Raw genomic sequence first — 12,974 nt, forward strand, 5'->3', positions numbered from 1 at the left:
AGTGTGCTGTGTGCATGTGATTGAGGAATAGCATAGATATTCAACTGTACTTGCATGAAATCTGGTTGTTTTAGTCAGGACTATGCTAAAATATATTTTCCCCAACTATATTTAAGTTCCCTATTAAGAGCCAACCTTCCATTTAGTAAATTCCTGGTTAATTCCCGTTAATTCCTGTTTATTCTCATTAATTCCCATAAACTCCTGTTAATTCCCATGGAAAGTTTCCAACTTTGAAAATTCCCAGCATTTTGCAACCCTATTGATTATCCAAAAATAAGTGATCCATAGCAGGCATCAAAATACAGGGAATAAATAAAGTACATCAGAATAAAAGTTCCACCGCTCAGGTGAAGACAGAGATTTTCCTCCTGATACACTGAAGCAGTTTGACAGCAGCACAGTTGTACATCAACAAGTCAGATAAGTGCTCTGCAGTGGCGATAGGTAAAATCTATAGTAATGATAAGTCAAGGTAAGGTGATAAGATAAACAATCTATAAACAATCTTACATCATCAAATCCAACTACTAACTAGAAAAACCTTACATAAAAAAACAGCAAATGAGACTACTCAATTAACCTCGTCAGCTGCAACAGGGATTAAAAAAAGCCCTGGCACGCCTTGTTTTTGTTGTTCACATTCTGGAACCACATCAAGACGAGGGTGGTCGTTCTAGGATGTGTTGTTGAACCTTACTGATAATGCCCTTAATGATAATGTCCAACAGCTGGGCTTACTGCATCCTGATCACCTTCCTTGCTGCTTTGACAAGCTTTGCTATCCTGTTTACTGGACATTATGACACAACCAAACCAAGCCACATTACGGCATGTCAGGACAGATCACATTTAATTGTTTGTCTGTTTCATAACCGCTCAAAAACTCCTCACAGGAGCTTTAATGAGAGATGAAAAACTTGTCCCACCTGAGGAGCTGGAACACTGATATGTGAAGAGTTCGAGCTTGAGAATCGACAATCACTCAATAAACTGCTAAACATCGGGGCGCCACTGGCCTAGCGGTCTAACTATGCACCAATGTACAGAGACTACAGCCCTCGTTACAGAGTTCCCAGGTTCGATTCCAGCCTTGACCATTTACTGCATGTCCTCCCCCACTCTCTGTTCCCCACATGTCCTGTCTCTCTTCAGCTGTCCTATCCATTAAAGGCGAAAATGGCCAACAATATAACTTAAAACTGCTAAACATGAATTTGTATCAGCTGTTTATTGCCTATAATGATTAGGTAGCGTTCCCTGTCAGGGTGTTACATAATCAAATACGGTAATGTAGATGGTTTGACTACTTTAAGATCTGTTGGGTTGTTGTGTTTTGAAAGCAAAGTCTTTATTTGCAAAGAAAACAATGCAAAAGTGTACTGTTTTTAAAAGGAGATCATATTGAAAGTTACTGTGAGACCAGATCATATGATAAGTTAAGTGTTTGTTTGTGCTGTGCTTATCTCCTACTCTCTCACCATACAGATTGGAGGTGTATGGGATGTCTGTGTTTTTGTGGAGGGGGCTGTTAAGACAATAGATGTTAAGAAGGAATGCAAAAGGCATTTGGGTCTGAGTTAGTCATTTAGCCATGAAACAATAGAAAGCTGTAATGATTTCATAAGATAACAAACACACTGCGAGCCAAATAGGATATAATCATGAGCACGGCCCGCACTAAACAAACCTCCCAGAGCTGTTGAGATAACTACAACACAATGAGACAGGAGGCTGAGTTTCTAGGTGAAAGCGATTTAATCTACGTCTTCCTCTTCCTCATGCTGTGAAAACACGGACAGCTCTCTGAATGAAAGGGTCTCTGATGTTCCCTGAGAGTGAGCAAACAGTGGAGTCAGGCTCAAATCAGCAGAATGGAGCGCTTCTTCTCTCAATCGAAGCCAACAGAGGTTTGGAAGATTCTGCATGGGCTGTTTGTAATTACAGCTTCCTGCTGATTCGTGCAAATCACATCACCATGTCCATCCTCCAGAGGAGCCCACATACACATGCAGAAAGAGACATGATGCAAACCCTCTCACACACACACATACATCCTGGATCTAAGGGAAACCACAACTCTTAGAGAAGCAGTTGTTGAATAAAAGCATATCCACATAGATACATTTGCTCATCAAAACTCTCGATGCAGCCCAGTTAATGAGAAAGCACGGTACCCTCGCTTCCCCCATGTGGTTTCAGCAAGAAGCTTTCCATTCACAGCACAGCTCAAATTAGAGTTAGGATGGCACTCTGCCCGTCCACAGATCTCTAACATCTGTCACACATGCAAAACAACTCCTCTTGAAATAGATCACACTTCATACTCTCAAACAAGACCACAAAGGGCAGATCTGACACTTAAACTTTAAAAAAAGTTACAGATAACAGCCTCTATTGTGCTGTCTGGCAAACAGTGGCTAACAAACACACAGTGACACAGCAGGGGGTCTGCCTGGGAAATATCAGCAACACTTACATAGACCTGGAGCAGAGCAGAGGGATCCCGTATGAATGAGCGGCTTAAGAGAGAGGTGCCTGGGAAAAAAGCAGCGTACTTACTCACACAACAGAACGCCATTCTCCAGTGCTGATCGGAAGTCGTTGCTCCCAAATTTCTTCTTAGTTACAGCCTGGAAAAAAAAAAAGGATACAAAAACAGAGAGCAAAATAGTGAGAAGGGTTGGGTAAGGAGGAGAGGCAGGGGGGGGTTGTGTTTGTGTGCTGGGGTGGGGAGGCTGGAGAAGAAAGGTAGGATGTTGAGAACAGTAGCAGAGGAAGTAAGAGGTATTTCCTCCCGAGTTCCTACAGTGTCTCCAGGAGAGAGTTGAGTTCTTCAGGTATTCATCAGAAATCCTCCAGCGGCTGAAGTTGTTCTCGCTTTAGAGCTAAAAAGTTGCTGGATTACATGAAAGCTGTGCTAAATCTGTGGCTGGAGCCTCATAGGCAGCTATGGCAGCATCTGGAGCTGTGGAGGAACACAGCGCTATGTTATAGCCTCATGCCTTTCCCATGATCTCAAAACCACTGCTACACCAAGAGTCATTATGCAGGGAAACATACACACAACTGCATGCAGGATAGAACTGCAGCCTTGTACTCTGAAACACACTTCAATATACAGTACACACACAGAAACAAAGCATCCTTGATCTTAAACACAACACAAATATAAACTGCAGCTTTCATGCATGCTTTCTGTGTTCAGCCTTTTGTCATGGGATTTCACATTTATGCTGGCGACCACTCCTACACACAGCTTCCTGTTCTGTTTTGTTGGAATGTTTTGACCATCAACTCCTTGACCAATGAGGACCTGAGCTACTTAATCCAACACAAACACTTACATTAAAAAAACAACTTCAAGTACTTCATAGTTAAACCAAATGTGTACAGTTCTATCTACTTTTCTTAAATAGATCTTGATACAGCTATCACTTCTTATCTGTTTCTACAGTTTTTGATTAACTTTTAGAAACTTCCTTAAAGACTGGATGCACTGAAGGAGTCCCTTTATTTGTTGCCTTTCTTCTCCAGTCTTAATTACTGGTTTACCTACTATTCTTGGAGCTTTTTTGGTGAGATTTTCTCAACATTTTATGGTTTATTATTATAATTTTTGAATTTCTTAACTGTATTTGTGGTTGTTAATTTATTGTTTTTACTTCCTTTTTCCTATTTGGTGTTTACAGACTGAATAAAGCATGGATATAGTCTTTGTGACATCACCCATTTCTGTAGAGGCATTATAAAGCCCAAAGATGACAGTCACCATATTATTGACGCTGACTCAATCTACCTTCTGTCTACTCAAGAAACTGGCAAACAGCAACAGTGAGCCCCCCTGTCAGTCTATCAGCCACGCCCCAAGTTAGGGCCTGTGTCCACTTCTTGTACTATTTATATTGGCAGTGCCCAAGACCTCAATTTCAGAGCACTTCTTACCATTGCTTACTGTTACCTACTTACTCACATTGCGGCACTTCAATTTCTCTTTATCTCTTTATTTCTCTCTGTGCTCCAAGTTGGCTTTCATTCAATTACACAGAAATATAAAAAGAATTGACAGAAACTGTTTCATAGTATTTTCAGCAGCTCTGAAAACTATACCCTCAATAAAACCAGAGTGGATAGTTTCTTGCACTGTTGTTAAAAAGTTGATTGCAAAAGTCCCTTTTCTTTTTCAATTTGATTGGTTAGTGATGGAGAAATGACACTTGACGCCAGACTGTGTTCTAAAAGTTTACATTTCTTTAGATCTGAGTTCTGTAGGTGCTGCAACAAAAAACAGCTGATGCTGAGGGTGTATTTGCACTCAGGACGCCAAGCGCTGGAAATGCTGGAAACACTGGAAATGCTAGACTGCATTGGTCATATAGAAAACAAGCACTGCCAGTGCAGAAATGCTGTTAGTGGACACAGGCCCTCATGCATCATTATACATAACTCATAGCCTTTATATCATCAAAACAGATAAGTTCAAAAAAGTTCCCCAATACACAGTCATAACAAACTAAGAAACAATGTAGAGGGGGCAAAACAGGCTGTAAAATAGGCATATTCATATGTGCTCAAACAGGTTTTCCTTGGATTTTGGAGGCAGCCTCAAGTGGACACTCGATGAACTGCAGTTTTTGCATTTCTGCATTGATCCTACTTTTTAAGCAATTCAAGATGTGGCTTGATGGTTATCTTGAACTAAATAGCAAATTGGGCAGCGTCATTGTCCAAAAGGTGTCATATAGATAAATAAAGCTGAAATAAACATTTTGGAAATCCAGTTTTCATCTATATCTGTAGGTTTCATCTAAAAGACAACTAAATATATATTTTTTACATTTTAGTAAGGGAAATATTTAGTAATTAGTACATTTTTCACAACTTAATTGCATAAGATGCTTAAAAATGTCCTGTGATGCCTAAAACCTTTTTTTTTTTTACATTTGAGCCAGTTGACTCAGTATCAGAACTAGGCCAAACTAATAAAAGGTCAACTGGGTGCATGTTAGTATGAAAACACTGTGCTAAGCTTCACTTACCTCACATTACCTTTCGTATGTGTTTGATCTTTCCTTTACCAGGAATTCAATTAATTTACTAGGCAAATAGGGCAGTTGAGAACACGTGCTACACTGTATACAGTAAGATGAGACGGCTGGTATTGACTAAATTGCACTCTAACTGGTGTGCACACATGGCAAAACAAGTCAAACGGGTCCTCCCAACAAAACTGATCAGATGTGCTGTGTTCAAGGCTTTTGTCCCTTTTCATTTCAAGGGAATCCGGGAACAATTACCCCTCATTGCTAACTATAGGCTGTCATTTTCAGTACTGAATGGGGAAACTAAAAACAGAGCAATTAGAAGGATTGACAGACTGACGGACTGAGTGGAGGACACTATTATTATTTTTAAACAAAGTCGTGTCACAGCTCAGGACACACCCTGGGAAACCTGAGAGGGCAGTGTCCTCAAATACCCAACATTCCCAGAGATTACACAATATTGGAGTAGATGAAGGAGATTTAAGTTTCCATATTTGGAAAATAAGATCAAGCTTTAGATGGGAAATAGTTGTTTTAATTTCATATTATAAACAGTGAGCTTTTGACTGTCATTGATAAAAAAAAACTTCTGACTACATCTTGAAAACAGTAAAAAAACACAGACATGCACATAAGGTTACAAACACACCCACACACACACAGAGCAAACAGACTTTATAGAGTGTGTAATCAGTCGGGCGCTGCAGCAGTTGGCATATGAAATCCTGACCCCTACTGTTCTATGTATGTGGGGGCAGCAGCGTGCATGCGTGCAAACAATACAGGTGGAAACAGCACAATGATTTTGATTACTTCCTTCAACCTAAGGGCAGGCTGAATGAAGTACTCAAGATATGATCTCCCTGTCTGTGTGAGTAATGTGGGACCCTCCCTGGCACTAATCTGCCTGTAACAAAATACTTTTCTCTTCTCTATCGTCATCATTAGAGGTATTAACTCCCCTCAGATCCAGGCTGCTGTGCACCCCCCCCCCCCCGTCCCCCCCGTTGAACCTGCCATGTGGGATAACAAGTCTAATCTGCAGCAACATACTGCTACCCTGATTTAACAGGGAGATTGAAGGCAGGGGCAGAGATTTTCAAAAACAGCTTGCTTTCCTGTAAAACCCACCCTCGCTCCCCTCAAGAATGTGCTGCTGAACGTGTGGAAGACTAGAGTCCCATGACGACTTCTCCAACCCCACTACTACAGAGGATGGAAATGTGGCTCTGGGAGTTTATTACAGGATATTAATCCTCTAACTCACAGCACCTGGATGGCCTGTTCTGTATTTCAGTTTAAAGCTCAAGTACTCCAGTACTTTGAAGTCATAACCACTGAATTAGCATTGTATGACAGATACCTTAAAAAATAAACAGTTGGGTTGAGATTTTTGTTTTTGCTCTTTTCCATCAATTTACTTTATAAATCTTAAGATGGCTAGATTTTTTTTCTCTCAAAAATGAAGTGACCAAAGCCCTACTTACAGTAGGTACAGTTTTATGTTGTTGTATACCATATTTATTTTCAAGTTTTGACCATAAACTGTATAAAACATGTATGTGGTCTCAGTGACTTCATCCATTGGTTTCTGAAGAGGCATGATAAAGGCCAAAGATGGCGGCCAATTGCCATGAGAAATACTGACTCAACCAAACTTTCATCTTACAAAGAAACTGGCAAAGAGGCTGAGTTTAGGAGGGCTGATGGTATCTCAGTTGCTGCCAATGCAACCATATATCAAATCAGCCATGCCCCTGATTAATGTGCATCAGTCTTAGCCTTAATATGATCAAAACTGATGAGTTACAAAATCAAATCCAGCCCCAGTGCAGCTTTTGGGATTAAAGAAATTAGCTACTGAGACCAAAAAGGCTGTAAAGATGTTAAATTCTAACGCCTGTCTAGTTAGGCTTTTGTAGCCATCCTTTAGTGGACAAGTGATGAACTACAAGGTCTTGCACTCCTACATTGGACTCTTTTTTTTTCAACTTTGGAGGTTGCTTCTTGGGTGAGACTCTAAAAATACCAAGAAAAGTCAAATATTGTGATGAAATTCTATAGAAAATGGCACAATAACTTAGTTGGAATGTTGTGTTTTGGTTTGTTGATAAAGAAATAAAAACATTTACAAAATGTAAGTGGTTTTTAAAAATGGTTTTGCCCCAAACTCAGTATATATATCTTAAAAATGCTACATATATGAAATAAAATACACATAAAGTTGTGATTTGCGAAATCATTATAACTTTTTTTGACAATTTCGATCAGTTTTTGATTTTTGTGTTTGGATTGAGTTAATAACCGCCCATTTAAGGGAGGGTTCTCAGTGAGATGCAGCAACTATTTAAACTGTGCTGGGGTTTATGGAGTTAAAGTGTTCCTAAACATGTGTGAAATTAATTATTATTATTGCAGTGAACCAAGAATGGTGTCTTGGAAGAATCGAGGAGTCTGTGGGTCCGTGACCACAGCTATTGTTTATTCATGCAGGGCACTGAGGCAAATCAGCATTCAAGGTTTGTGCGGGTGCAGCCCCCCCACCACTAATTGTTCCTACAATTCTTTGTTCCTTCTGCACAGGGCAGGGGTCATGGAAGGTCAGCTGGGACATTATACAAATATTTCAGGGAACTGGCTCAAGTAACATTTACCACCGAGGCAGACATCAGTATAGGCAGGACCCAAATTTGAGAATGAAAGAGCTGCATCAACATGTATCTGCAAGTGAATGGCTGCTTGTGTCAGATTTCTGCTTCACGTGATTTCATCTGAATGCATGTGTCCTAGTTTCTAATTGCTCTCAATCATGACAGTCAAAGACACAGAATGGAGCTACAGTGAGGTGACTAATGATCAGTCCAGTCAGTTAGATCCTGGTATGATAAACAACGCAGAGAGGGAGCCACAGGGGTCACGGAGAGCAATTCATGAGGGGTCGAGGGCAGAAGGACCAACAAGTTACTGGACGGATAAATGAGGACAACAAACAACAGATCCAGTTTTAAAAGGGTGTGTTAATTAAAGGGGGGATACAAAAACATGTTCTCTAACCCTGATATCTAGCCAAGCTGATGGTGTTTTGAAATATCCAACCTCAAGATTTCAGCCAGAAAATCAACACGGTGAAGTTGAATGGAAGTTGGTTTGTATTGATAACAAGACTTTAGCTGCTCTCTCTTTTTTATTCAGCTGCTATAAATATCTGTCTTGGGCAATTGTAACCAATTGCTCAGCATTCTAGCCTCACTCTGGCTCATATTTGACTCTAAATTATTTTGACCTTTAATGATGATTCACTTATTTTGTTGGTTATCCTAAGCAATATATTCAGTATTTAAAGAATGGTAAATGTACTTGTACTTATAAAGCACTTTTCTAGTCTTTCTGATCACTCAAAGTGCTTTTACACTACTTATTCCATTCACCCATTCACACCCATTCACTCACTGAGTGGGTATATAAGGGACCTCCTGAGCCCTTACAAAACCTCCAGGCCTCTGAGGTCTTCCGACATGGGTCTCCTGGCAGTTCCCCGGTCAAAATATAAACTGAAGGGCGACCATGCTTTTAGTGTGAAGGCCCGCGTCTTTGGAACAGTCTCCCCTCCTCACTCAGGGCCGCCCCCTCTGTCGACTCTTTTAAGACTCGCCTCAAACACACTTTTATATTTTAGCATTTGAGTCCTCTAGCCCTGAATAGGTTCTCATTTCCAATGCTGTGCTTTCCTTGTTGTTTGTTTGTCTCGTTTTAAATGATTGCTTGTTTGGTCTCACTTTGTGTTTTTTTGTGTATTGTACAGCACTTTGGTCAGCTTCTGCTGTGTTTTTAAAATGTGCTTTTGTAAATAAATTTGACTTGACTTTGACTTGATGGTAGAGAATGCTATATAGTAAGGGACCATCAGTAATAGCTAATGTCATTCGTACACATTCACACACTGCTTAACAACAGCAGGAGCCATTTAGGGTTCAGTGTCTTGCTCAAGGACACTTCGGCATGTGACTGTCGGAGCTGGGATCGAACTGCTAACCTACCGATTGATGGACGACCGACTCTACCCACTGAGCCACAGCCGTCCCAGAAGGAAGATTAGTTAGTCGAATCATTTGGGCTGTTGATTTAAAATTGTGTGAGCCTCTTGAACAATTGATTGCATTGTGTTTACATTGTTGGTTTTAAGTTTTAATCCCTGTTGATTTGAATATTTTTAACGCTGGTACCAGTGGTATCACACAATAAATTATCCCAAGGTTTCTGATGAGCTCTGGGATTTTAAAATCTGCATTTTTTCCCTTTTTTTTCTTTTTTTTAAAGCAGATTAATTGACAACTTAAATACTTGTTGATGCATCTCTTAATCTTAGCATGTTCAATATCAGTCCCAATCTTTAAGAGTCTTGCAACAAGTTCAGTGTTACACGGAATTTAAAAAAACTTCAACACCTCCAGAGGAATGTGTTGCCTTTGATTGGCCGCTTAATTCCAGACTTCTTCAACCAGCCAAACACACAAAAAAGCTGTGAGCCAAATCAAAAGTAGAGCTGAAATCTGATAGAGATTAAAGATTAAAGCCTTTGTTGCTACATGACCTCAAACTAGATCAATGGCTGTAATGAAACTCTACCTAAAACCTGTTTAAAGAGGTATCACAAGAATTCTTTGAAACACCTTCCTAAGAGGAAGCATTTTGAACTCTGGTCTCGAAACACTGGCATGATGTTCCTGGCACAGGTCCCTATGCTTGTGGTTTATCATTGTAATGACTTACGTGTGCTGTGACACCATTAGTGAAACCAGAAATGGCACTGACACTGACTAAATGTGACAAGAAGCAAACTGATTATTCATAACTGGCTGTGTTTGTGTTTAGAGGCGGCCATATGCATACTCCTCTGACCTTTGGGTTGCATAAACACTGCCACTTGTTCTTGACAGTCATAACAGTCGCACTTACAGCCTTTTCTATTCAATTAACAAGGACCTCTATTATTCCAGTCGGCCCTGTGGTTGTGGGACGCGGCGCCCTGTGCTGACAGCTGGCCAGATCTGAGGGGAACTATGTTCACAGCCATGGCAGCTAATGCAGGAATGCGTCCATGTGACAAGCTCCAGACCATTTCGTTTTTTAACAATACCACCAACCTCGCCATGCACACATGCGTCTGTTTAAAGTGCCGTGAAGCCGAGCAGCTTGTTAATCATTCAGAAGCAGACTCCAATAACCACAAAGTGTTCTCTTTGAAGGGAAACTGTCCCCCCCCCCATGCCAGAACTCGCTCTCTGATTGCTCTTTTATTTCCATAACGCCAGACCTCTCTTACTTAAACAGTTAATAAACTAATCCATCGGCCCATACCTTTACCTATTCAGCTTCCTCCTCACTCCCCCCTAATCTCACTCCCCCCCTTCTGCAGCCCACGAGGTAAAGCCACCACAATGGGCCAGTGTGTGAGTGTGAGAGACACTGATGTCACATCACAAGCATTCAGATTCACCCCTCATGAAATTAGAACAATATTTGTTTAGTTACAGCCATGCTGCTGCTCTACGCCTCCCTGCTGGGGAGAGAATTTGCGAGAGGAGGACACGTAATTTCACTTGCTTGTAAAGAAAAGAAAGAAAGAATGAGAGTCTGGCTGGAGGTTGGATGGAAACTTAACATAATTTGACATTGTGGAAACAAAAAGGGACTGTTGGAAAGTTTGTTGGGAGGTCGGTGGCTATTTTTGCACTACAAATGATTCTAAAAGTTTACATTTTTAACCATATTTTACACATTTTGTTGAAGTTTATGTTTTTGATTCACTTTTAACATTAGGAGTAGAAATGTCAACATCCTTTTCATGGCAAAGAGAAAAACATTCTTCATCAAGTGCCAAAAACAGAACGGGAACACACTTATCCAGGAATCTGGGTTGGTCATTCCTCACTGTACCTGAACAATACAACCCTTTTATAATTCATAAAAGTTTCCTTAATTGCTCTGCTGATTTTCACATTGTATACTTGCTACTGTACCAGGAAGCATAAAAAGCTTGAGAGCAGGTCTGGGCAAGATCTGACGAAGAAGGCAGAAAGATAACTATGACGAAAGGGGTCAAATTCATGAGCCTGAACTCAAATAAGAACGCTTGAGTGCTCGGAGTAGTTCAGAGTTGCATGATGAAGTAATAAGTCTGATCTTATCTTATCTTATCTGATATGATACCTGACACTCAATCAAGGGTGATTCTTCCCCCTATGCATCTGTTTGTCCTTGTTATTATGATATTTGAGGTGCATAACCATAACACAAACAACATACTTACAATTGAAGGATCTTTTGAGAAGCAAACCCAAGTTTTACAACTTCTTTAAGCTCATAAAAGTCTCACTTGATAACTTTGGGTGGCTAAACACTCATCTATGGGTAAAGTAACTGTCATGGGTTGCTTTTGTGTTGTGTTTTCTGGTTATACTTTGTGTTTCATTGCTCCATGTTCTGTGTTTTATCTGTTGCAATTCTTGTAGTGTTTAGTGTCTTCCGTCACGTGTGAAGAAAGGAGGGGGAGGACCAAGGTGCGGATTCAAGTAAAAAAACTCAAAACCCATCTGTTCTCTGTTTAACTTCACTGCTTCATTTTAACTTGGTGTTTGCTTGTTGTTTTTATTTATTTTATCATGTTGTTTTTATTGTGTTTTATCCTCCCTGTAAAGTGTCCTTGAGTGCTTGGAAAGGCGCTTTAAATAAAATGTATTATTATTATTATTATTATCAATAAACTCAGACTGAGATAAAACAAAAACTTCTTCAAACACTCGAGAAACATGGAAAACAACACTCAAGACCACAGGAAAACACAGGTAGCAAGACACTTAACAGACAAGAATGGCAACAGATAAAACACAGAACATGGAGCAATGAAACATAAAGTAAAACCAGAAAACCACAAAGAAAACACAACACAATGACAGTAACAGACATATCACTGTCTTGGACTGCCAAATGGGAGTTATTTTAACATTTTGCTCACTTTTCTGTCATTTCTAAAGCTAGAACCCTGAGAAAGATGACAAGAAAGATAAAAATCAAACTTGTTCACTCACCTCTATCCACCTCTGCGCCTCCATGTAGGCTTCATCACTGCTGACAGCAGACTGCTCACGCCACTCCATCACAAGAACGTATTATCCGAGCTGCACCGGATAATGTCCAATGGCTTCCTAGCAGTATCACAGCATGTGAAAGGTACAAGTCCGGTGATACTAATGTGGGAAAGTTCGATCAAGTAAAGCAGACACTTTAAAAAACCCGTCAAGCAGTCTAGAAGGGATCGGGTGCACTTATAATCACTCTCCTCATTCATGAAAAATGCCGCCTATTGTTCATTTCAGGCAGGTCATCAGTGAATGAATGCAAGGTGTAACAGTAACACACTCCCTCCGCATCACTGTTCCTGTTCCTGCTGCTGCTTACCTGTTTCTTTCATCCGACACACCTGCGCTGCTGTCTGCTTCTCTTTGGTTGATAGTTCCACGCTCGCTCTGCTCCACCTATGCAGCGGTAAAACGAGTCGACCTGAGCTCTCTAAAGCTCTCGCTTTTCTACTCTGAAACTTCATGAGGAGGAGGCTGTGGTGAGGTCTGTTCTAAAGTGGGGTCGGAGGACCACCCACAGGTCTTTGCTCAGTTTCCAGGTGATCGCTTCAAGTCGGAGTTCGCAGTTCTAAGCTGAATGAGTTGTATCTTCTATACTGCTGCTGGGACTTCAAGCGGTCTTTTTACTTTACTAAATCATTACTAGGGGAAAAACATATCCCCTTAAAAAAAAAACTACCACAATAAGTGTGGACAAGCTAGAAATAAAGATTTGTATCTTCTACACTGCTGCTGGGACTTCAGGCGGTCTTTTTTATTTTACTGAATCATAAACAGGGGAAAAAACATT

At 40.5% G+C, this 12,974-nt stretch overlaps 1 protein-coding gene across 1 annotated transcript in view; it reads right to left on the reverse strand.

Moving 5' to 3' along the window:
- LOC117819712 (LIM domain only protein 7-like) overlaps positions 1-12,762 on the reverse strand; it is a 67,465-nt gene extending 54,703 nt beyond the window's left edge. The window contains exons 1-3 of the mRNA XM_034693135.1: positions 12,504-12,762; positions 12,134-12,250; positions 2,563-2,633 (exon numbers count right to left, since the gene is read on the reverse strand). Coding sequence (XP_034549026.1) covers positions 2,563-2,633; positions 12,134-12,202 — 140 coding nt within the window. The 5' untranslated portion in view covers positions 12,203-12,250; positions 12,504-12,762. The remainder of the gene's footprint in view (positions 1-2,562; positions 2,634-12,133; positions 12,251-12,503) is intronic.
- Between the last annotated feature and the right edge of the window lie 212 nt (positions 12,763-12,974).

The sequence above is a fragment of the Notolabrus celidotus genome, chromosome 10 (genome assembly GCF_009762535.1).
Source record: "Notolabrus celidotus isolate fNotCel1 chromosome 10, fNotCel1.pri, whole genome shotgun sequence".
In the NCBI taxonomy this organism is placed as follows: domain Eukaryota; kingdom Metazoa; phylum Chordata; class Actinopteri; order Labriformes; family Labridae; genus Notolabrus; species Notolabrus celidotus.